The sequence below is a fragment of the Kogia breviceps genome, chromosome 6 (genome assembly GCF_026419965.1).
Source record: "Kogia breviceps isolate mKogBre1 chromosome 6, mKogBre1 haplotype 1, whole genome shotgun sequence".
Classification (NCBI taxonomy): Eukaryota; Metazoa; Chordata; class Mammalia; order Artiodactyla; family Physeteridae; genus Kogia; species Kogia breviceps.
In genome coordinates, this window is record NC_081315.1 from 111,763,300 (window position 1) to 111,785,476 (window position 22,177).

General features: G+C 44.6%; 1 protein-coding gene across 7 annotated transcripts in view; it reads left to right on the forward strand.

Moving 5' to 3' along the window:
• The window catches only part of EVC (EvC ciliary complex subunit 1), an 84,847-nt gene that overhangs the window by 46,331 nt on the left and 16,339 nt on the right, over positions 1 to 22,177 (forward strand). For 5 of the 7 annotated variants that reach the window (XM_059067450.2, XM_059067451.2, XM_067036399.1 and 2 more), the window contains 3 exons: positions 10,711 to 10,923; positions 19,271 to 19,380; positions 21,737 to 21,947. In XM_059067450.2, coding sequence (XP_058923433.1) covers positions 10,711 to 10,923; positions 19,271 to 19,380; positions 21,737 to 21,947 — 534 coding nt within the window. Of the gene's footprint in view, positions 1 to 6,561; positions 6,641 to 10,710; positions 10,924 to 19,270; positions 19,381 to 21,736; positions 21,948 to 22,177 lie in introns of those variants that run through there. The other 2 variants (XM_059067454.2, XM_067036400.1) reach the window with 2 other exon arrangements.

A 22,177-nucleotide genomic window follows, 5' to 3' on the forward strand; every position in this document is an offset into this window, starting at 1 on the left:
CTCACTGCTGTGGCCTCTCCCGTCGCGGAGCACGGGCTCCAGATGTGCAGGCTCAGCGGCCATGGCTCACGGGCCCAGCCGCTCCACGGCATGTGGGATCTTCCCGGACCGGGGCACGAACCCACGTCCCCCATATCAGCAGGCGGACTCTCAACCACTGCGCCACCAGGGAAGCCCCACGATCCCGGTTATTATCACGCACCGTCTAAGAAGGTGTGTCTGCACAGAATACACTCGGGAGGTAACCTGCCTTGCAGTCTGGCTGGCTCCTTCCCAGACCTGGTCACACAAAGGCACAATTACCCCATTTCTTTGGGCACTGATCATGATATTGTAGGCACGGCGGCTGCGAGATCAATTTGATCACCACCTAACGGTTCTCAGGCTGCAGAGAAGAGTGCATTTTTCTAAATTCCCACCGTCTCGTGGCCTCTAAACAAACAGTGAATTCTCATTTTGACTGAGATGGATGCCGCTAAATTCCACGTCTCAGTGCCTTGTAGAGAGATTCCTGAAAGGAGCCTAAAGTCTTCCTGATAATGACAGGTGCAGAGCTGAGTTTGCCGCTGTTGCATCACAGGGTAACCCAGAGACCTGCTTGTTTATTTGTTCATTTCTGACTGTCCTCCCACTACTGTTTCTCCTGAAGGGCTCCTGGGGGAGTAGGGGGATAACAGCCCTGCCAAGGTCAGCTGTCTCAGCTTCAGAGTCTCATGGGAAGTTACGGCTGAGGAAGATAAGAGAAAAAGTGAAACTCTGTCCTCAAAGGAGGCAGGAATAATAATGATAGGCACTCATGAGGTGTTTGGGAGTAGTCTGCAAGACCACCCTCGCTTCTGATACCAAATGCAAGTCCAGAGGTCCCCAAGACCACCCTCAGGTTCTTCACTTCTCTAGAAGGACTCATACTGAAAGCTGTTCTGCTCATGGTTATGGTTTATTACAGCAAAAGGATACAGATTTAAGTCAGCCAAGAGAAGAGGCACATGGGCAGAGTCTAAAGTTCTAAACGCAGAGCTCCCAGTTATCCGGTCCTGGTGGAGTCGTGGACAGTGCTAACTTCTCCTGGGAACAATGTGTGGCATTACACACTGAGCGTTGCCATCCAGGGAAGCTCACCCAAGCCTTAGTGTCCACAGTTCTTTTGGGGGCTCAGTCACATAGATGTGGTTGACCACCAGCGTGGCTGACCTTAAGCCCCAGCCCCTCTAGAGGTGGAGCTGATGCCACATGGCCCAAGGGCCCCACCCTAAATCACAACATTGTCACAGATTGTCTGAAGCTGCCCAAGGTTCCCAGGTAAATAGAGACCCTCTTATCAGGCAGGACATTCCAAGAATTTAGAAGTCACTTCCCAAGAACCATGGACCAAGGCCAGGCCTCTCTTTCAGCAAGGTCAGTTCTTCACTGCACAGCACTGAAAGGTTAAAGTATTTTGTTCAAGGTCACACAGCTGGGGGCCTGGGATACAGGCCCAGGGCTGTAACATTCAGGTGGGGAGAAGTGATTTGGTGGACAAGAGGAAGGCGGGGGCGTGGAGTCCTTGCTGGGAGGGCTGCGGTGTGTTCTGCAGAATCCAGCTGGGGATGACACATTACAGGCAATCAGTCAACACTGATGAGTAAATGAATGGGTGAATCAATGCATCAGTGAATATATCAATCAACTGAAACATTGGCATCCAGAAGATGGTGTGTTATTGCTGATAGAACAAACCACCACGATTTAAACTTAAAAACAACTTAAAAACAACAAAAGTTATTACCTTACATTTCTGGAGGTCAGAAGTCCAAAATGGGTTTTTAGTGGGCTGAAATGAAGGTATCGGCAGGGCTGGTTCCTTCTGGAGGCTCCAGGGAAGAATTCGCGTCCTTGCCTTCTCCAGCTTCTAGAGGTGCCTGCATTGCTTGGCTTGTGGCCTCTTCCTCCGTCTCCAAGCCACAGCCGTGCTTCTCTTGCCCCTGCTTCCATCCTACATCCCCTTTCACTCTGCCTGCCTGCCTCTCTCTTTCATGTACAAGGACCCTTATAATTATGTGGGACCCACCTAGATAACCCAGGGTAATCTCTTCTCAGGATCCTTGGTTTTCACTTAGTCCTTTAATCACATCCACAAAATCTCTGACTGTGTGGCACATTCGAAGGTTTCAGGGATTAGAACATGGACGTCTTGGGGAGCCATTATTTTGTCTGTCACAGGTGGGAAACAGTAAGTTTCCAAAGAGTAGAAGAAACTAGGTTTGCGAGAAATACCAAAACAATGATTTGGGGGCAGTGTTCTATTGGAAGTAGATCTTGAGAAGGAAATTGTCAAGTGTAGGCACCATACAGCTCCTGTCACTGGAAAGACGATTTCCCTAAGTGCTGTAGAGGGTGAATCAATTCCATGGTCCTTTATCAAGGTTAAAGTGTGATAAATCATCACTAAGTGTGACAAGTCTAAGAAAGATAGACTGGCGCGCTTACATCTGCTTTACTGTAGCAAGCTACGGGAACATGGCTTTTTGTTTTATTTTAACAAGACTAGTAGAACCATTAATTTATGTTTTCTTTATGTACAGAAGTAAAACTTGCCAGTGCCCTCAGGGTACCACATGCTATCTGATTATACCTCTCCCTCCTTTTAGTAATTTTCACAATCAACTCACCTCCCTGCAACGAGTTGCAAAACTGCAAAGGAGAGAAGAGTCACCCAGGAATCAGACAGGCCACGTTGTGGGCCTGATTCAGCTGTGTACCAGCTATGTGGCCTGGTCCATATCATTTAACCTCTCTGACGTAGGAATTCTTAGCTGCCTTCTTTGTAGATTGACCATATGAAAGAACCCACTTAATACCCCAGAATGCCACCCACAGCTCTCAGGGTAAAGTCCAACATCCTTAACCTGGCCATGGTGACCACCCAGCCTGGCCAGTGAAGTACTCACATGGCCTGACCCATGAGACCCATCTGACTGGGCCCAAAGGCCAACCTAGTCTGGTCCATGAGACCCACCCAACCTGGCTCATAAGGGCCCCTGACCTAGCCCACAAGGCTCATGTGACATAGCCCCCTCACCACTTGTCTGGAGGCATGTCCCTTGCTCCCTGCCTTCCAGCCAACCTCAGACATCCCTCAGCTCCCCAAAGGTGCCCCAGTCCCTCCTGCCACGGTGCCTTTGCACGTGCTCTTCTGCTGCCTGAAATACCGTTCCCTTCATCGCCTCAGTTTGGCTTGTTCTCATCTTGTCTCAGCTTACATGTCACTTCTTCGGGGAGCCCTTCTCCGACTCCTCCTCAGATCAGTTAGATTCCCTGGTCTGTCCCTAGGGCTCCCAGCCTCCCTGCCGTCACACTTGCCATAGGATATTGTGCGTTCCTGTGAGATGTCTGCCCCCTCACTGGGGGGCAGTGACTTCTCTGAAGTCAGGGTCCACGTCAGCTTTGTTCACGCAGGGGCCCTGGCACAGAGCCTTCCTGCAGTAGGTGCTCAAGAGACTTTTGCGGGATGGACCCGTGAAGGCTGTGAGGATATGACACCTTTACACCAGAGCTCTCACCTTTAGGGCCCCTTCTGTCCGGTGTGGTATCACGTGATTATGGCCACAGTAATGCTGTGCAACAAGATACCTGAAAACACTGTTGCTGAAAATGACAGTGATGAATTCCCAGGGTCTGTGCATCAGCTGGTGGTTGGCTGATCTAGGCGTGACTAACACAGCGTGACCACGGACACAACTGTCTCTGCTCTCCTAGGACCAGTGGGCCGGCCTGGGAATGTTCTCCTCATAGCGATGACAGGGGTCTAGCCTCCAAACTAGCTCATTTCACCTCCACCTCATGCCGTTGACCGACACAAGTCACACGACTGACCCGAAGTTAAAGGGTAGGGGAGGCACTTCCCACTCCCTGTGGGAAAGCATGCCAGGTTATGTGGCAAAGGGCATGGCTCTGGGGGAGAGGAAGATCTGGAGCCGCTGTGCCCATCCACGCACATGTCTCCTGTGTCGCATGTCCTCAGGAAGCAGGTATCATTTTCCTCCTCCGTTGGGTGAAGCCCCAGAGAGGAAGAGAGTCGCCCCTGGTCACACTGCTGGCAAGTGACCCAGTGCAGGTGGGTTCCCAGGCTCCTGACCCTTGATCCAACCTACTTCCAGTTTTGTGGGGTTTTTTTTAACATCTTTATTGGAGTATAATTGCTTTACGATGCTGTGTTAGTTTCTGCTGTATAACAAAGTGAATCAGCTATACGTATACATATATCCCCATCTCCCCTCCCTCTTGCGTCTCCCTCGCTCCCTCCCTATCCCACCCCCTCTAGGTGGTCACAGAGTACCAAGCTGGTCTCCCTGCTATGCGGCTGCTTCCCACTAGCTAGCTGTTTTGCATTTGGTAGCATACATAAGTCCATGCCACTCTCTCACTTCGTCCCATCTTCCCCTTCCCGTTTTTAAGAGACCCAGTTCCACTGTGCTCTCATCACTGCTCTGTCCCAGGATCCTGTGCACACCTCACTCTGAAGTAGTTAACTGTTCATCTTCAAAACTCTCAGGGTGTGGTCCCTGCAGGGGAACATTTCTGGTTCCTGTGATGAACCGGAAACTCACAGGGAGCCGGGCCATGTCCATGGGATCCTGGAAGTACATGTTTTATTCACTCAGTCAGCACTCACCCTCATCAGTACATCTTCAGACCTGGCCACATCCGCGCCTTGTGTGAGCTCCTTCACGGGTGCAGGCTGCCAGGTCTTGACTCCTCCGCATGGCATTGAGCTCCCTGCCCCCGAAAGGCTGACCCCCTGCTTCTCCTCTGCTTCCACACATCCTGTGCTCCCGCCCACTGGTCCCCCTGGCTTTCTCCCAAGGGCACCTGCCCACCTCTGCTGGGAACGCCCCCTTCCCTTCCCTCTCTCCTCCCCACCCTGCAAGCAAATGGAAACACAAACTGCCTTTTCTCCAAAATGCTCTGTTCCTGGAATAAAAATAGCAACAGGTAACATTTATTGAGAGCCACGTGCTAACTTTCCCAACCTCTCTGGAAATGATAATAGACAGCGTTTATGAAGCGTTTGCTTTGTGCTGTGTGCTGTATCTTAATCCTGACAATCAGCCCTCAAGGCAGGTGCTGTCTTTACAGATGTAGTTTGCGTCTTATCCCTTTTGCAGGTATGAAAACTGAGACTCCTTTTCAAAGGTTTCAGAATATGTGCCCTTCCCCTGCCCCAGTCGTTTCTCTGCAAGAAGCCTGGAGAGGACACTGGATCCTCTGGGTCAGGCTGCAGAGGCGGAAACCGTAGTGAGTGAAGGATGAGTCAGGGTGAAATGCCGCCTTAGTTTGGGTTCTTTGTGCTTCTACTTGAGGAAAAGTGCAGGGCTGAGGCTCAGGGCCAGTCTCTCCCCTGACCAGCGTCCCTCTGCTGTCTGACCCCTCACACACGCTGAGAGAGAAGAACACAGATTAATTCCTGTTCTATTTCAGGCACAGAATAAATCAGCATCTCCCAAATGAAACATGTCAGCATTAAGTGGGAAGCCTATCAGAGCACGTGCGATGACGCAGATGTGTCTCTGTCCAGGGAGCAGACAGAATCCAGCACATTTTTTATTCTAAAGAGCCTCGACTAATGGACCATGTAGCTTTTACAAAGCTCACCTTTCTTGAATTTGCAAACAGCGTATTTTTGCAGTTTGACAATCATGAACAAAAAGGGAAAAGGTGTGTCTTAGTATCCCCAACTGCTGCTATGGAAGGATAGCTTCCAACATAGGAGAATCAATTTAAAAAATCTGTCTCCTAGCAGAAAATTGGGATTTCCAGAGGCTGGAAGAAAATGTAAATCACTCCCATATTATTAAACCATTTTTACTGTGAAATGTCATAGACACAAATAAATGCATAACACATAACCTTATGGATTAACAAATGACTATTAAAAACACATCTATGTAACCCCCATCCAGGTCAAGAAAGAGATCATGACCAGGACCTCTGAAGCCCCCTCACACCTCCTCCCAATCCCAATCCACTCCCTGCTCACAAAACAATATTAAGAAAAATTAATAAGACCTAAATAAATGTAAAGATATACCATGTTTCTGGATTGGAAGATTTGATATTGTAAAGATGTTCATCCTCACCAAATTTATCTATAAATTCAAAATGTTAATCAGATTGGTGGCTATTAGTTAATGGAGGATAGGGACTGAAGCTACACATACACATAGCCCAACAATTCCGCTCCTTGGCATATGCCCAAGAGAAACAAGTGCACATGTGTATCAAACAGCATCCACAAGAAAGTTCACGTCAGCAGAATGTGTAGTAGTCTAAAATAAGCCACACAAATGTCCCTCAACAGTAGAATGGATAAATGGTGGTGTATTTATACAGTGAAATACTAAAGACCAGTGAGGAGGAATGAACTACTGCTACACACGACAACACAGAGGAATCTCACAAGGACATATAAAGTTGAGATACACAAACCTAACATGCTATATGATTCCATTTACATAAAAGCAGGACCTTTGTAGTTTCTACCCTCAGGTATAATGTTTGCTGTAGTTTTTTTTTTTTTTTCAGATTGAAGAAGTTTCCTTCCATTTCCTGTTTTGCTAAGAGTGTTCCTTCTACATGGAAATTAAATTTTGGGAAGTACTTTTTTCTTCATTTATTCACATAATCATCATGATGCTTTTCAGCTTTATTTTGTTAATGTGACAAATTGCATTGATTTGGGTAATGCCATTAAGTGCATACAAATTTAGAACCTTTACATCTTTCTGGTGAATTAAACCTTTTGGTGCTATGAGCTGATCCCCTTTCTCTCTAGAAGAGCTTTTTTTCTTAAAAACTATTTCATCTACCTTTTAAAAAAATTTTTATTTGTTTTTATTTTTGGCTGTGTTGGGTCTTCGTTGCTGTGCGCAGGCTTTCTCTAGTTGTGGTGAGCGGGGGCTACTCTTCGTTGCGGTGCGCAGGCTTCTCATTGTGGTGGCTTCTCTTGCTGCAGAGCACAGGCTCTAGGTGCGTAGGCTTCAGTAGTTGTGGCACGCGGGCTCTAGAGCACAGGCTCAGTATTTATACCACGTGGGCTTAGTTGCTTCGCGGTATGCGGGATCCTCCAGGGCCAGGGATCGAACTCATGTCCCCTGCATTGGCAGGCAGATTCTTAACCACTGCGCCACCAGGGAAGCCCTTTATCTACTATTAATGTCACAAAAAGTGACCCTGTGTTTAGTAGGTGCTGCTTATACTCTCATCCATTCTTTGTTAAAAAAAATTACCTAAAAGCATCATGGTTAGATCATGGGTGCAGGAGCCTGACCACCAGGGCCCTGTGTGTGAACTGATGCAATTTATTTGACCTCTTTTACATGTACAGATAAAGCCTCAGATTCCTCATCTGTAAATTTCTTTCATCAGTTTTGAGAGATTTCTCAGCCATTATCACTTCAAATATGACTACTGCCTGGACCCTCCCTTCTTTCCTTCGGGGACTCCAATTAAACATTTTGGACTTTCTCACTGTATCTTTTAGCCTTTATCTTCTCCATATTTTCCATCCCTTAGTCTCTCTTTACTTTGTTCTGGATTTTCTCCTGATCTTTCTTCCAGTACTAATTCTCTCTCCAGCTGCATCTAAACTGCAATGAAACCTATACATTGGGTTCATATTATTGAGCAGTGTTCGTCAATTCTAGAAGTTCTGACTTTTTTTTAAACTACTTTTTATAATTTCTAGCTCTTTGCTTTAAGGTTTAAGAGTGCCTTTTAACATCATGAGCATGGTAAGCATCAATCCTTTAAAGTCCTTGTCTTCTAATTACACTCTCTGGACTACCTGTGGGTTTGTTTTTCATGTCTGTTGTTTGTGTAGGTCTTTGGTCATATTCTTATCTCCTTGTGTACCTGTTTATTTTTTCTCATATGCCTTGTCTCAGATTTGTACATATATTGGTAAAAATATTTTCAAGCATGCAGTGATGCTCTCCTCCCCCAGAGAGGATTTTCCTTTGCTTCTGCCCGATGACTGGGCCTCTAATGATCCAGAGTCATGTTAATTCAAGGTCTGGACTTGAAATATGCTGGGTCACCCACATGACCAGACTCCAGGTTGCCATCTGGTTAAACCAGTCAGATCTGATTTCCTTCCATTTCAATCATGTATCTCTGGTGCTGCTTTTTGGGTTCCAGCCCTAGGTGTGGAATGGTTTACGAGGCCCCAACCCATATGAGCTGTGAACTCCACCTTCTGTCCCTTCGACTGCTTGAGGCTGTCACAGGTCCATCAGCTGTGCAGCCCTCTCCCCTGGATTGACCTACACCCCTTATGTAAACACAGCCCAAGGACTGGGCACGCTTCTCTGACTGCATCTTCTCCAAACCTTCAGCACCACACTCTTCACTACCTTGTTAGCTCTTTCAGACTTTTAGGATGATTTAATAAACATTTTGTCCAGATTTTTTTAAAAATTCATCTTCAGTGGGAGAAATGGGTTCAAATTACCTGGTTGGCCACTCTCAGAAGTAGAATCTCTAAATCTTTTAAAAAGGTGTGGGTCCCTTGTGCCCCTGTCATGGTCACTTTATTACAAACAAAGTTCAGCTTGGCCATGAACTTTTTAAAACATGGTATTCATTGGGTTTCATTAACACTGATTTGAGTTAAATTTAACTTGTATTCGTTGAGCATACCAAGTACTTCGGTACACCAGAGGAGGTGCTGAGAATTTTTTTTTCCAAAAATAACCAATTATCCTTGTAGCATACAGGTTAAGAGCATGAGTCCAATAGTCCAACAGCCAGGACCCATTCTCCACAAATGTCCAGTTACTTATCTTCTCTGGGTCTTAGTTTCCTCATCTGTAAAATAATGGTAATTATAATAGAACATCTTCATTGGACTGTTAGAAGGATGAATGAGTTTATACAAGAAAAGTGTTTATGACACTCTCTGGCACATGGTAAGAATTCATAATTATTAACAATTATAATATTATTACTTGATATTTGCCAGGTGCTTTTCTAGGCCCTATAGATGCTAAAGTAATAAGACTTTATTCGTAAAAAACCCTGTGGTCGGCATATATATGGAATCTAAAAAAAAAAGTTTCTGAAGAACCTAGGGGCAGGACAAGAATATAGGTGCAGATGTAGAGAATGGACTTCAGGACATGGGGAGGGGGAAGGGTAAGCTGGGACGAAGTGAGAGAGTGGCATGGACATATATACACTACCAAATGTAAAATAGATAGCTAGTGGGAAGCAGCCACACAGCACAGGGAGATCAGCTCAGTGCTTTGTGACCACCTAGAGGGGTGGGATAGGGCGGGTGGGAGGGAGAGGCAAGAGGGAGGCGATATGGGGATATATGTATATGTATAACTGATACACTTTGTTATAAAGCAGAAACTAACACAACATTGTAAAGCAATTATACTCCAATAAAGATGTTAAAAAAACAACAACCACCACCACCCTGTGTTCGGGAGGCCTTCCCAAAAGAGGAGACCTCAAATTGAGTTTGGAATATGTGAGGGGAGTTCCTAGATGGAGAAGGGGAAATGGGCATTCTGCATCATGTTGGTGTGTGATGCATTCAGAAACTGCAGTCAGGTGCTTAGTGTAGGAGGGTGTGAGATGTGGGTGCAGATCTGAGTATGATGCAGCCTCTACTCTTAGGCAGTTGTGGTCCAGGAGGGATGACAGATAAACTGTAGTTTTGATTCCCTGGTGGGGCTAACCAAAGAGCTGCAGGAGCCCAGGGTGAGAAATGTCCATGTTAGTCTGAGTGGCCCAGGCAAGGCTTCACAGAGAAGGGATTATTTTGCAGGGGTTTTGCAGGGTGAAGAGGAGTTCATTTCAGATGTGAAAGTGCCTGGAGATGGGGAGAAGGGGAGAGGCTTTAAAAAGCATCCATATAATGAAACATGAAACGAGATGCCATTTATGTGAAGTAACACACACACCAAAAGCCACATTTATGGGCATCATATATAGTGAAAGTATAGAAATCTAAATTGGAGACAGAGATGCTGAATTCATGGGGATGGCTATCTCTGAGGACACTTGGAGGGAGGGGAAAAGAATTGCAGGGAGAACTTAAAGGATTCCAACTTAACCTGTAAGGTTTAGTGTTTTTAACTCTGAAACAAAAAGGAAAACTGAGTCGTGGATTCAGAGATGTTTAATATATTATCTACAGGTTTTTGTTTTTCACAATTTAAAAAATTTTTAGAAAGAGAATGGAGTGGGGGAGGTGGGGTGAAGGTAACAGAATGGTAAGAAATGAGGCAGCCCCTGAAGCCCTGCTAGGCAGGTCTGATTGCGATGGGAAGAGAGGTCTTCCAGGTTATTTGAGCTGGAATTGAAAGATCTATGCTTGTGCAAATAACTCGCCTAAGTGTGGAGGGTAGAGGGAGGCAGGGAGACCAGTGAGGGGTCGTGAAAATAATCTGGATGGAGGTTTAGAGGAAACGCCAGTGATTAAGGGCTCATTGGGTCAAAAGCGCAGGTCTGGCACTTGACTGGGTGAGGGTGAGAGGGCTGGAAGGCAGTGGGCGTTTCCCAAGACTGAGTGTGTTTGTGTGCATGTGTGTGCGTGCACGCGCCTGTGTGTGATTTGAGAGCTCCCTTCGCTGGATTTCCTCTGTGTCCTGCGTGAAACCCTCGGCCCTGCCCTGGGTGAGGGCCTGACCTGTAGCTCCATCGTGTGGCTCTCGGCTTCAGGAGCTGTATCGCAGCACCATGGAAACGTTCCAGAAGTTTGTGGACGTCCTGTTCCTCCAGACGCTCCCCTGTGTGACTGACCTCTCCCAGGCAGAGTGTGAATACCTGAGGCAGGAGACCCAGGAGAACGCGGCCCAGCAGCTGGAGAAGATGGATCGCTTCCGGAGTCAGCAGTGGAAACTCTTCCAGGATCTCCTGCAGCAAGAAAAGCAGGTGCAGCATTTTGTAAAACTGGGTCTGGAGTCTGCCTTTTTTTAAAAAAACTTCTGAAGAATAACGAGGGATTTCCTTCACTGAGCATCCCCTAGTGCCTATGCCAGATGCTTTACCAAGATTCTGGTTGCCAACCTTTCCCAATGGGGAGAGGGGGAGAAGAGAGCAAGAGCCCTCCTCTCCCAGGTTAGGAAGTCAGTAGATGATGCCTTCGGTTAATCCAACAAGAAGGGCAGCAAAGCCTTCTTTAGAATAATAGACATAAACGACAGAGAGCGGTTCTTCAAGGGAGTGGACTGGTGGGGGGAGGAGCTGCACACACAGGACTCGTTTTTCAGTGAAAGTCTATTTCATTATTAAAACCATGTATATATGTGGTAGACAGAATAATGTCCCCACATCCTAATCCCCAGAACCTGTGAGTATGTTACCTAACAGGGCAAAGGGACCTCGCATGCAATCGAATTAAGGATCTGGGCATGTAAAGATTATTCTGGATTATCTCAGTGGCCCAGTGAGATCACAAGGGTCCTTTTAAAAGGAAAGGAGGAGGGTCAGAGTCAGAGGAGATGTGATGACCTAAGCAGAGGCTAGGTCAGCCAAAGAATGCGAGAGGCCTCGAGAAGCTGGAAAAGGCAAGGAACAGACTCCCCCCAGAGTCTCCAGAAAGAACACAGCCCTGTTCCTTTCATTTCAGACTTCTGACCTCCAGAACTGTAAGATACTAAATTTGTGTCATTTGAAGCCACAGCGTTTGTGGCCATGTGTTACAATAGCTACGTAAACTAATACACCTCAATTTTATTTTTAAAGAATTAAGAACTGTCAAATTTCTACATGAAAACACCCACGTTTCCTTTCTCTCTTGCTTTCCTGCATGCTAGAGGCTGTAAAACTAACACGCTTAATATCCCAGCATCTAGAAGTGGCCACGTGATGCAGTTCTAGCCTATGAGAGAAGGTATGGTACCTGCACAAGCTTCCCTAATACAAAGGCCAAGTGTTGCTAGGAGACATCCTCCTCTTCAGCGTTCCCTGTTCGTCCTGCCCAGAGCAGGTACAGGAGGACTGGAGGTATGCTGGCCTTCCTTTGACTTAGAGGCAGGATCTCAGGAGGGTGGGGCAGAAAGGCAGACTGTCCCAGCCCTGGACTGCCTACCCCAAGGTGCTTGTTATGAGAAACACCCTGTCTTTTTACATTGAGTGTTCAGTTAGTTACAAACGAGCACTCAACTGATGCAACCGATAGAGGTTTTCTAAAGCAGCTAACGGGAGCTGTCCAAAGTACCAATAAATAAAGGGAAGCATCATGGGGCCATTTCCAGCCAGGGACGAGCATAGGGTCTAGTTTCCTGCCTGTCCAATTTATTAGACCTCCTTCTAATTAATTTCAATCCACCGTCAGCTGTATTGTGTTGTCCTGTCACTGATAACTTGCAGTCTCCTCGATATGGCTGTAGGCTCCTGGAGGACAGCAGTCCTGCTTTTCATATTTCACTTCCTTAATCAAAGCCCAGTAGCTGGCATGTAGCAAATGCTCAGGAAAATTTTGCTGCATTTCCAGCAACAATAATGCTGCTTTGGAAAATTATCACGGGGTCACCAAGGGTAAATGAAGCTGAATTCCTCTGATTCATACCAATCCGGGGCCCCAGACCATATAATTTACCGTCTCCGGGGAAGGAGGGGAGAAGCCTGGGCCTCAGCGGTTTGGCAAGATCACCAGATAAGTCTGATGTGCCTCTGATGTCGGCTCCCAAATGGGGATCCGGCCTTTTAGAGACATTTGTGGTTGGAAGACAGCCTTCTAATCTTGGAAGCTGAATGCCTGGGTTTGAACCAGAGCAACCCCGTGAATGGGCTGGGTGACTCTTGCCAGTCAGCTGACAGATTTCCCACAACTCTGCTTTTGCACAGCTTGCGAAATTTCTCTGAACCTCAGCTTTCATGTGAAAAATAGGGATCAAAATACCCAACAGGGTTGCTGCGAGATAATGCAGGTTAAGACCCTCCACGCAGTATCTGTTTAATTGCTTAATGACTGACATTGAAAAAAATCTAGAACTTCGTTTCTGATAAATTATTAGGCAAACAGCCATGATGCATCTAAAAACCTCTTTACGTAGTTATATGAGTCTTAAGTTACTTTAAGCAGATATCAGACAATGCGTAGCTTCTGGTTTTTATTTTTATTTACTTTGCGAGCATATGCACGCGTGTGAATATTCCTTTGCTTGTGCAGAAGTATTTCAAGAGGAGTTCTGCATGCAAGAGGCAAGCAGAGTTAATGACCTCATCAACTGGTTAAAAAAGTATGACCCAAGTCTGTTTTCTCAAAGTTTGGATGTCAAAATTAATTTACCGATGGATTGTTTAATTACCTAAATTACCACAAGATATTTAGAGATCCATATTCTCTCCCACTTTCCGTATTTCCTTGTTGATGATAAAAATGAGATGAATTTTCTGTGGTCAAGATGAATATTTAGTCATGAGAAGAAAAGGCCAACAAAACTGGAAAACCTAACACACACCCAGACTATGAAATGCATTTTCCACTTATTTTCTATCCAAAAGGCCTTGGTGACTTCGTATCCTATTACTCAGAGAAGTTGTTAAATGTTGGGAGTTTGTCAGTCACACAATTGCAGCAGGTTGTAGAATGGTGGTTCTCAAAATGTGACCCGTTCTAATGCAGGTTTGTGGGCTTCTCCCCAGTTGCTGAGAGCAAGCCCTCTGGTCTCCCTGAATCCACGACCCCTTGTGGTCTATTCTCAACCCCCAGCCGGAGTGATACTTTCACTTACAAATTTTTTTTCTCTTCCATTTTATTAAAAAAAATTTTTCTCTTCCATTTTTACCGAGATGTAATTGACATTATAGCACTGTATAAGTTTAAGGTGTACAGCATAGTGATTTATTTGACTTACATACAGCGTGAAATGATGACCACAGTAAGTTTAGTGAACACCCATCATCTCATATAGATACAAATTCAAAGAAATAGAAAAAAGTATTTTTTCCTTGTGGTGTGAGGATTTACTCTCTTAACAATTTTCATACAGAACACAGAGCAGTGTTCGCTATACTTGCCATGTTGTACATTACATCCCTGGTACTTATTTGTCTTTCAAGTGGAAGTTTATATACCTTTTGCCTATTTTTATCCAATTCCTCCTCCTCCTCCTCCGGTAACCACAAATCTGATCTCTTTTTCTATGGGTTTGTTTGTTTCTTGTTTGTTTTTGAAGTATAAATGACCTACAACACTACGTTAGTTCCTGTTACACAACACAGTGATTCAATATGTGTATACATTTCAAAATTATCACCATGATATGTCTAGTTATGACATGTCACCATACAAAGATATTAAATAATTATTGACTGTATTACCCACATTTCATACCCCTGACTCATTTATTTTGTAACTGAAGTTTGTATCTCTTAACCTCCCTCACCTATTTCTCTCCTCCCCCGACCCCCTCCCCTCTGGCAAGCACCTGTTTGTTCTCTGTGTCTGTGACTCTTTTGTTATGTTTGTTCATTTGTTTTGTTTTTAAAAATGCATATAGAAGTGAAATCATACAGTATTTGTGTTTCTGTGTCTGACTTACTTCACTTAGCATAATAGCCTCTAGGTCTGTCCATATTGTTGCAAATGGCAAGATTTCATTCTTTTTTATGGCTGGGTAATATTCCATTGCATATACCACATCTTCTTTATCCATTCATCTATCAACGGGCACGAGTTTGCTCCCATATCTTGACTATTGTAAATAATGCTGCAATGAATATAGAGGTGTGGATATCTTTTCTAATTAGTGTTTTAATTTTCTTTGAATAAATACCCAGGAGTGGGATTGCTGCCTTATATGGTAGTTCTGTTTTTAATATTTTGAGGAATTTCCATACTGTCTTCCATATTGGCTTCTTCACATCCTCGTCAAAACTTATTTGTTGTCTTTTTGAGAATAGCATTCTGACAGACATAAGATGATACCTTACTGTGGTTTTGATTTGCATTTCCCTGACGATTGGTGATGTTGAGCATCTTTTCACGTGCCTGTTGGCCATCTGTATATCTTCTCTGGGAAAACGTCTGTTCAGATCCTCTGCCCAATTTTTAATTGGGTTGTTTGTTTTTTTGATGTTGAGTTGTATGAGTTCTTTGTATATTTTGGATATTAACCCCTTATAGGATATATAGTCAGCCTTTCCATTTTGTTGATAGTTTCCTTCACTGTGCAAAATCCTTTTAGTTTGATTTAGTCCCGTTTGTTTATTTTTGCTTTTGTTTCCCTTGCCTGAGGAGACATATCCAAAAAAATATTACTAAGACCACTGGAAGGTGAGGTTGGTCTTGGGGCTAGTGCTGGCCCACCGGTGGGCAGAGCCAGGTCCCGGGGCCTCTGCTGCAGGGCCCTGGGGGTCTTAGAGTTGGTGTTGGACCACTGGTGGGCAGGGTAGAGTCCTGGGCCATCTGGAGGCTCTCAGGGGTCCTAAGGCAGTTGACCTACTGGTGGGTAGGGCTGTGTCCCTGCCTGGTTAGCTGCTTGACTTGAGGTGTCCCAGTACTGGTGCCGACAGGCTGGTGGGTAGGCTGGATCCCTGCGTTAATGAACCAGAGGGAGGATTCTGAAAGGGCGCTCACCAGCACCAGTGTCCTTGTGATAGAATGAGCTCCCCAGAATGGCTACTGCCAGCATCTATGCCCCCCCGGGGGGGGGGCGCCAATTGCCTCCTGCCTCTCTGGGAGGCTCTCCAAGATCAGCAGGTGGGTCTGACCCAGCCTTCTTTCAAATTACTACTTCTGTCCTGGGTCCTGGACGTTGTGAGATTTTGTGTGTACACTTTAAGGATGGCTCTCTATTTCCCATAGTCCTTTGGCTCTCCCGAAAATATAAGCCCCACTGGCCTTCAAAGCCAAATGTTCTGGGGGTTCATCTTCCCTGTGCAGGACTCCTGGGCTGGGGAGCTTGATGGGCCTTGGACCCCTTACTCCTTGGGGAGAACCACTGCAGTTGGAATTATTCTCCTGTTTGTGGGTCACCCACCTGGAATTATGGGACTTGACTTTACCTACCATGACTCTGCCCCTCCTACCCATCTCCTTGTGGTCCCTTCTTTATACCTCTAGTTGTAAATTTTTTTCTGCTAGTCTTCAGGTCTTTCTCATCAATAGTTGCTCTGTAAATAGTAATTTTGATGTGCCGTGGGAGGAGGTGAGCTCAGGGTCTTCTTGGTCTGCCATCTTGGCCAGTCACTGCTCCAGAGGGAGCTTATCATATACCACTCACCACTCTTTTTTTTTTTTTTTTTTTTTGGCGGTACGCGGGCCTCTCACTGTTGTGGCCTCTCCTGTCGTGGAGCACAGGCTCTGGACGGGCCCAGCTGCTCCGCGGCATGCGGGATCTTCCCGGACCGGGGCACGAACCCGTGTCCCCTGCATCAGCAGGTGGACTCTCAACCACTGTGCCATCAGGGAAGCCCTATACCACTCATTTTTAAGATGCAGATTTTAATACCATTTTAACATCTCTGAAATTAAGATGCATCTTAATATAATTACCAGTGATTTTCCTCTCTGTGTGGTACCTCAAGTAACTGCATCTCATAATTACTGGCACATTAGGTTGGATAAAAGACAGTGTCACATCGTGTCATTTCTCAGCTCAAAACCCCCTTCTCATTTCATTCAGTGGAAAAGCCAGAGTCCTCACCATGCCCTACACAGCCCTGCCTGTCAGGACCTGGTTACCCTCTGACCCCCTCCCTGTCTCCCCCTCTCACCCCATTCCAGCTTCCCCGGCATCCTTGTGTCCCTCCAGCTCCCTGGGCGTTCCTGCCTAACTCATCCTGCTTCAGGTCTTTATCCTGAAGCCACCTTCACCTTGAGGCCTCCTCTGACCATGCTTTTTAAACTGCATTGCCTCCCCGCTCCCAGCACTCCAGTGTCTGCCTTAGGTGTTGACTTTTCCACCGGCCCTACCTCTAAACCCACCCCTTTTATAGGAGCATGTACCGGGCATGCACTGCCTGTTGGTTCCTTTTCCCTTTCTCTCCTTAGTAAATGAAAATTTGAAACAAAGAGTAAACATATGGGAAACCACAGAATAACCTGGTAGCAATGAACAGGGCCAGTGCTCTAGCCCACGGAAGCAGCTTTTTGAGTCGGAATTTAAACATTCATGAACCTGCATTCGATAACGTTGAAGAGAGTGGTGTGACCATTGCAGGCACCATCTGATCCTATGATCTCCGTCCTCTTGATCAGCTTTGGATCCCGTTGCTAGTTTTATCTGCCTTCTCAAAATGCACACCAAAGACCCCCATGTTCTTAGTGACAATGTTAAGTTACCTTTTAGAGAATCTACACTGTGTAGAATTTTCTAGAATGTTCTGGTTTCCCAAGCACTTTGACAGGTTGTTTTAGACCCCTCACAAGAGGAGTCAGAGACCGACTTAAAGGAAAAGTTCTGAGTCACACAGTGTGATTTTGTGAGATTAAGTATGTGCTATGAATCTCAAGGCCCAGAGAACTGAAGTGTAGGCTGCTTACTCACACCCAGACCTCTGTGCTTTGTCCCTGTTCTGCATACAGCGTGGCCATCTCCAGAAAAGAGCTACATATGTGGGAAAGTAAGAGTCTCACCTTAGTGATTGAGCCCCCTTGGTGTAACACAGTCCAGCTGCATGTTTCTAGGTGCACGTTTCTCCCTGTGATGTGAGATAGTCAGGGAGGAGCAGGTGCAGCTAGAAAAGATTTGAGCTTTGGGGACAGACAGACTTAGATTTGAGCCTCTGCTCCACTAAAAAGCTGTGTGGCCTTGGACCTCACAGGATTCTCACAGATAAAGCCACACTGAAGATGAGCTAACATCCAAAATTACAAAACACACAAGAACAATCCACCATAAGTGAGAGCCAGCATGTACAGTAAGCACCAAGTTTAGACCACAACAAGCACCGAGAAATTCAGGTGAAGGGACTATTAGAGAGCGCTTATAAAGAAATTATGTTTAAAACAATAAAACAATAACAGGAGGAATTACTAGCATAAAAACAAGACATGATGTAAAAAGATGACAGATTAAAAAACCACATAGTTTAAGAATGAAAATTATAGTCATGAAAACAAATTTAATGGATGAGTTAAACAGCAGATCAAATTATGGTTGAAGACACAGTGTGTAAACTAGGAGATAAAGGTGAGAAAGTGGTCCAGAATATGGCACAGAGAGCTAAAGAGATGGAAAATATGAGAGGTTAGGAGACATGGGAACAGAATGAGAAAGTCCTGGAGGGACTTCCTTAGTCTTCTAAGAATTCTAGAAGGAGAGATAAAATTCAAAGTGATAACAGATAAGAAATTTTCAGAAATGCTGACTGTCATGAATTCTAAGGTAAAAGAAATGTTGATTAACTTAAGATTTCTGGAATTGGGAATGTACATTAAAAGTTTAAAACCACTGAAGAAATAGAAACAGAATAGGTAACTTTCAAAGCAGTAGAGGAGAACAGTGATAACATAAAGATCCTCTTCAGAATAAAAGCTATAGGGAACCTAAAAGACCCCCTTCAGTATCAAAGCTACAGGGTGCCTAAAAATAAATCTGACCAATGTTTATAAGAGATTAATGGAGAAGTTTATAAAATGTTGTTGAAAGGATAAAGCAAGAATTGAGAGAAAGGCCTTGTTTTTGGATAGGACAACTCAATTTTGGAAAAACAGTGATTCTCTACAAATTAATCTGTAAATTCAATCCAATTAGAAGAAAATCTAAAAAAAGCTGTTTTCCCAAACTTGATAAATGATCCTAAAATTCATATGTGAAGAAAAGCAACCAAGAATAGTTAAGACAGTTTTGTACAAAAGAATGTGGCAAGACTTGCCCTAGCAACTATGAAGTCTTCCTATAAACTCCAGGAATTAAAGCAGTGAGGTATTTGTATAGAAATAAACAGACAGATCCACGGAATAAAAGAAGGAGCCTGGAATGAAATTCATATATATATGGAAACTACGTCAGACAAGGTGGCATGACAGGCCCATCATAAAAAGATAAATTATCTAATAAACGGTGCTAGGACAATTAGCATCAATTTATCCAGAGAAAATTAGATCCCTTCCTCATGCCACAGAAAATATGTATTAAATGCCTTAAGATGTACATGCAAATAGGAAACATGTTAAAACTTTAGCCGAAAATATAAGAGAAAAATTTAATTAAATCAAGGGAGAAAGGGATTTTTAAAAAATAAGAAACAAAAGATATGATCCAACAAAGCAATGATGGATGAAATGAACTTGAGTTGACCCCTGTCCCTCTGTCCTGGGGTTTAGGTGTGGATGGAGGAGCACACACTGTCCACTGTGCTGCAGACACACCTGCGGGATGACCAAGAGAGCATCATCCACCAAGTCTTGGGCCAACTTGGAGGCCTCAGTGAAGAGTGAGTACAGCTTTCCGGAGGGTGTGGGCCTTGGGTCCTGTGTGATACTCCATGCTAACCTCAGTGTCCTCATCTGTAGGGTTAACCATATCCCGGCCTCCCTTACAGTGTGATCTTGAGACCAAATTGTAAATATAAATGTGAAATAGAGTGATAGCAGAGTGCCATGGATGAAAGCTTGGAGTCAGAATTGATGTGGGCACATGACTTACTGGATATTTTACATCTCTATATATTTTCAACCCCATGAAATATTAGTTTTGGTTTATGCAGTCAATATTTATTTAGATTTACCCTTTCCATTGCTCTTGATTGTTTCCTGTATCTTTAAGTTTCCATCTAGGAGTATTTTCTTTTGCATGAAGGTTCTCATTATTTTAGATTTGCTAGTGACAAATTATCTTAGGTTTTGTTTATCTGAAAATGTCTATCTCATCTTCATTTTTGAGGAATGTTTTCATTGGGTATAGAATCCTAGTTTGGTTGTTTTTTTAAAATACTTCTAAAGGTAATATTTTGTCTTCTGATTTCAATGGTTTCTGGTTGCTTTTAGGATTTTCTTTTGTTCTTTGGTTTTCATCAGTTTATTATAATATGCCTAAACATGGATGTGGTTTTTTTGTGAATCTCTTGTTTGCTTGTTTTAAATAAATCTGTAGTGCTTCTTGAACCTTTGATTTGCTATATTCCATCAGTTTTTGAAAATTCTGAGCCTCTATCTCTTTAAATATTCCTTCTGCCTATTTTGTCCCTATTCTTCCTGGGGCTGCATTTACACGTTTATTAGATTTTTTTCACCTTATGTCATTTGCCTCTTAGAAGCTATTCTATATTTTTGTTCCCTGTGGTTCAGTCTAGATACTTATTTTGAACTATCTTCCAGTTCATGCTCTCTTCAGCTGTGTCTTATCTGCTGTTAAATCCATGTACTGAATTCTTAATGTTGGTTACTATGCTTTCAGTTCTAAAATTTCCATTTTATTTTTGTCATGGTTTCCAGTTATCTGCTAAAGTTCATCTTATTTAATTTCCTAAACATGTTCATCATATCTGATTATTCTAATGTCCAATATCTTGTGGGTATGTTTCTATTATCCATTTTTTCTCTTTATTTTTGGTCAATTCTTCTGTTTGCAGGTCTCGTTATTTTTATTGAATGCTGGACAGTGTTATTAAAAACTGTAGAGATAATTTGAGACTTTGAATGATGGGATCTTCCTCCAGAGAGGATTTATCTTACTTCTAGCAGGGATTTCAGAAAGTGACAGATCAACCACTCCATTTGTGAATTTAGCTGATTCAAAATTAGGTCTTTACAAGGGATGATTCCTTATTCTTAGGATGAGGGCCCCCAGCTGGAAGCCTGGAGTGCTTGCCAGGTCTCTTCTCCTTAGTAAACTGACTGACAGTGCTTTGTTCAACTTTTCAGGCTGTCAGAAAATATCTCAAGTTATAAAACCAAATGTCGAGCCTCCTGGGTAGACCGAGGTTTTCTACTTGACTCATTGAGATAGGAACTCAAAAATAGCTCATGATTTCAGTTTTGGATGTGTTAATTTTGAGAGCTATGTAAGAAATTTGAGTGGATATGTACTGAAGGCAGCTGCATATACGCACCTGAAACTTGGGGCAGAACGTGATAAAGTTAAAAAGATTTGTAAAAGAACAGTTGGCTGAATATAACCCAGGTCAGCACCACGTCTAAGAGGATAGGCAGCAGGGGATGGGTTAATTCCAACCTACTACCTCTGTAAAGGCTCTCTGTGGGGCATGACTATTTGGGGTATTTCTTGGTGGGTCAATGTATTAGGATTCTCCAGAGAAACAGAACCTATAGATATAGATATATAGAGAGAAGCTGAGATGTCCCAAGATCTGCAGCTGACAAGCTGGAGACTCAGGAGAACCAATATGTAGTTTCAGTCCCAAGTCCAAAGGCCTGAGAACCAGGAGGGCTAATGGTGAAAGATCCAGTCTGAAGGCCAGCAGTCTCAAGACCCAGGAAAAGCCAGTGTTTCAGTTTGAGTCCAAAACGAGAAACCTATATCCCACTCAAGGCTGTCAGGCAGGAGGAGTTCCCTCTTACTCATGGGTAAGTCAGCTTTTTCCTCTCTTCAGCCCTTCAACTGATTGGACGAGGCCCACCCACATTAGGGAGGACAGTCTGCTTTACACAGTCTACCAATTCAAATGTTAACCTCATACAGAAACACCCTCAGAGAAGTTCTCAGAATGATGTTTGATCACATGTCCAGGCACCTCAGGGCCCAGTCAAGCTGTCGCATAACATTAACCAATCGCACTCAGTGAAGCCAAGAATATTGACCCCTCAGCCCGGCACCCGCTTTCTCCAAAGGTCCACGCAGTGCATCCTGCAGGGGCATGACCTGCTCTTACGCTCAGCTCTCCGGAGGCTGGCTCTCCGCAGCAGCGCCATCACCACCCTGACCCAGATGAGACTGTCAGGGAAGAAGAGCCTTCTCCAGGAGTTGCGCGAACAGCACGCCCTGGAGCAGGACTCCTCCCAGTGTCTGGATGGGCACCAGTGGCAGCTGCTCAGAGCCTTGGTAAGACTGTGCGTCAGCCCCCTGCCCCGCCGACAGGAGCGCTGCTTCCTCAGCTTCCAGGTTCCAGCCCGGTTTAGCCAAAACCCCAGTCCTGTCCCAGCATCGTCGTGGGGTCAGGACAATGGCAGCCCCCCCTGTAGCGGGGCACCCAGTATGCCCAAAGTTTCTGGTGTACGTTATAAATGAGAATTATACTAAAAACGCACATGAAATCAGAGCATGGATAGGTA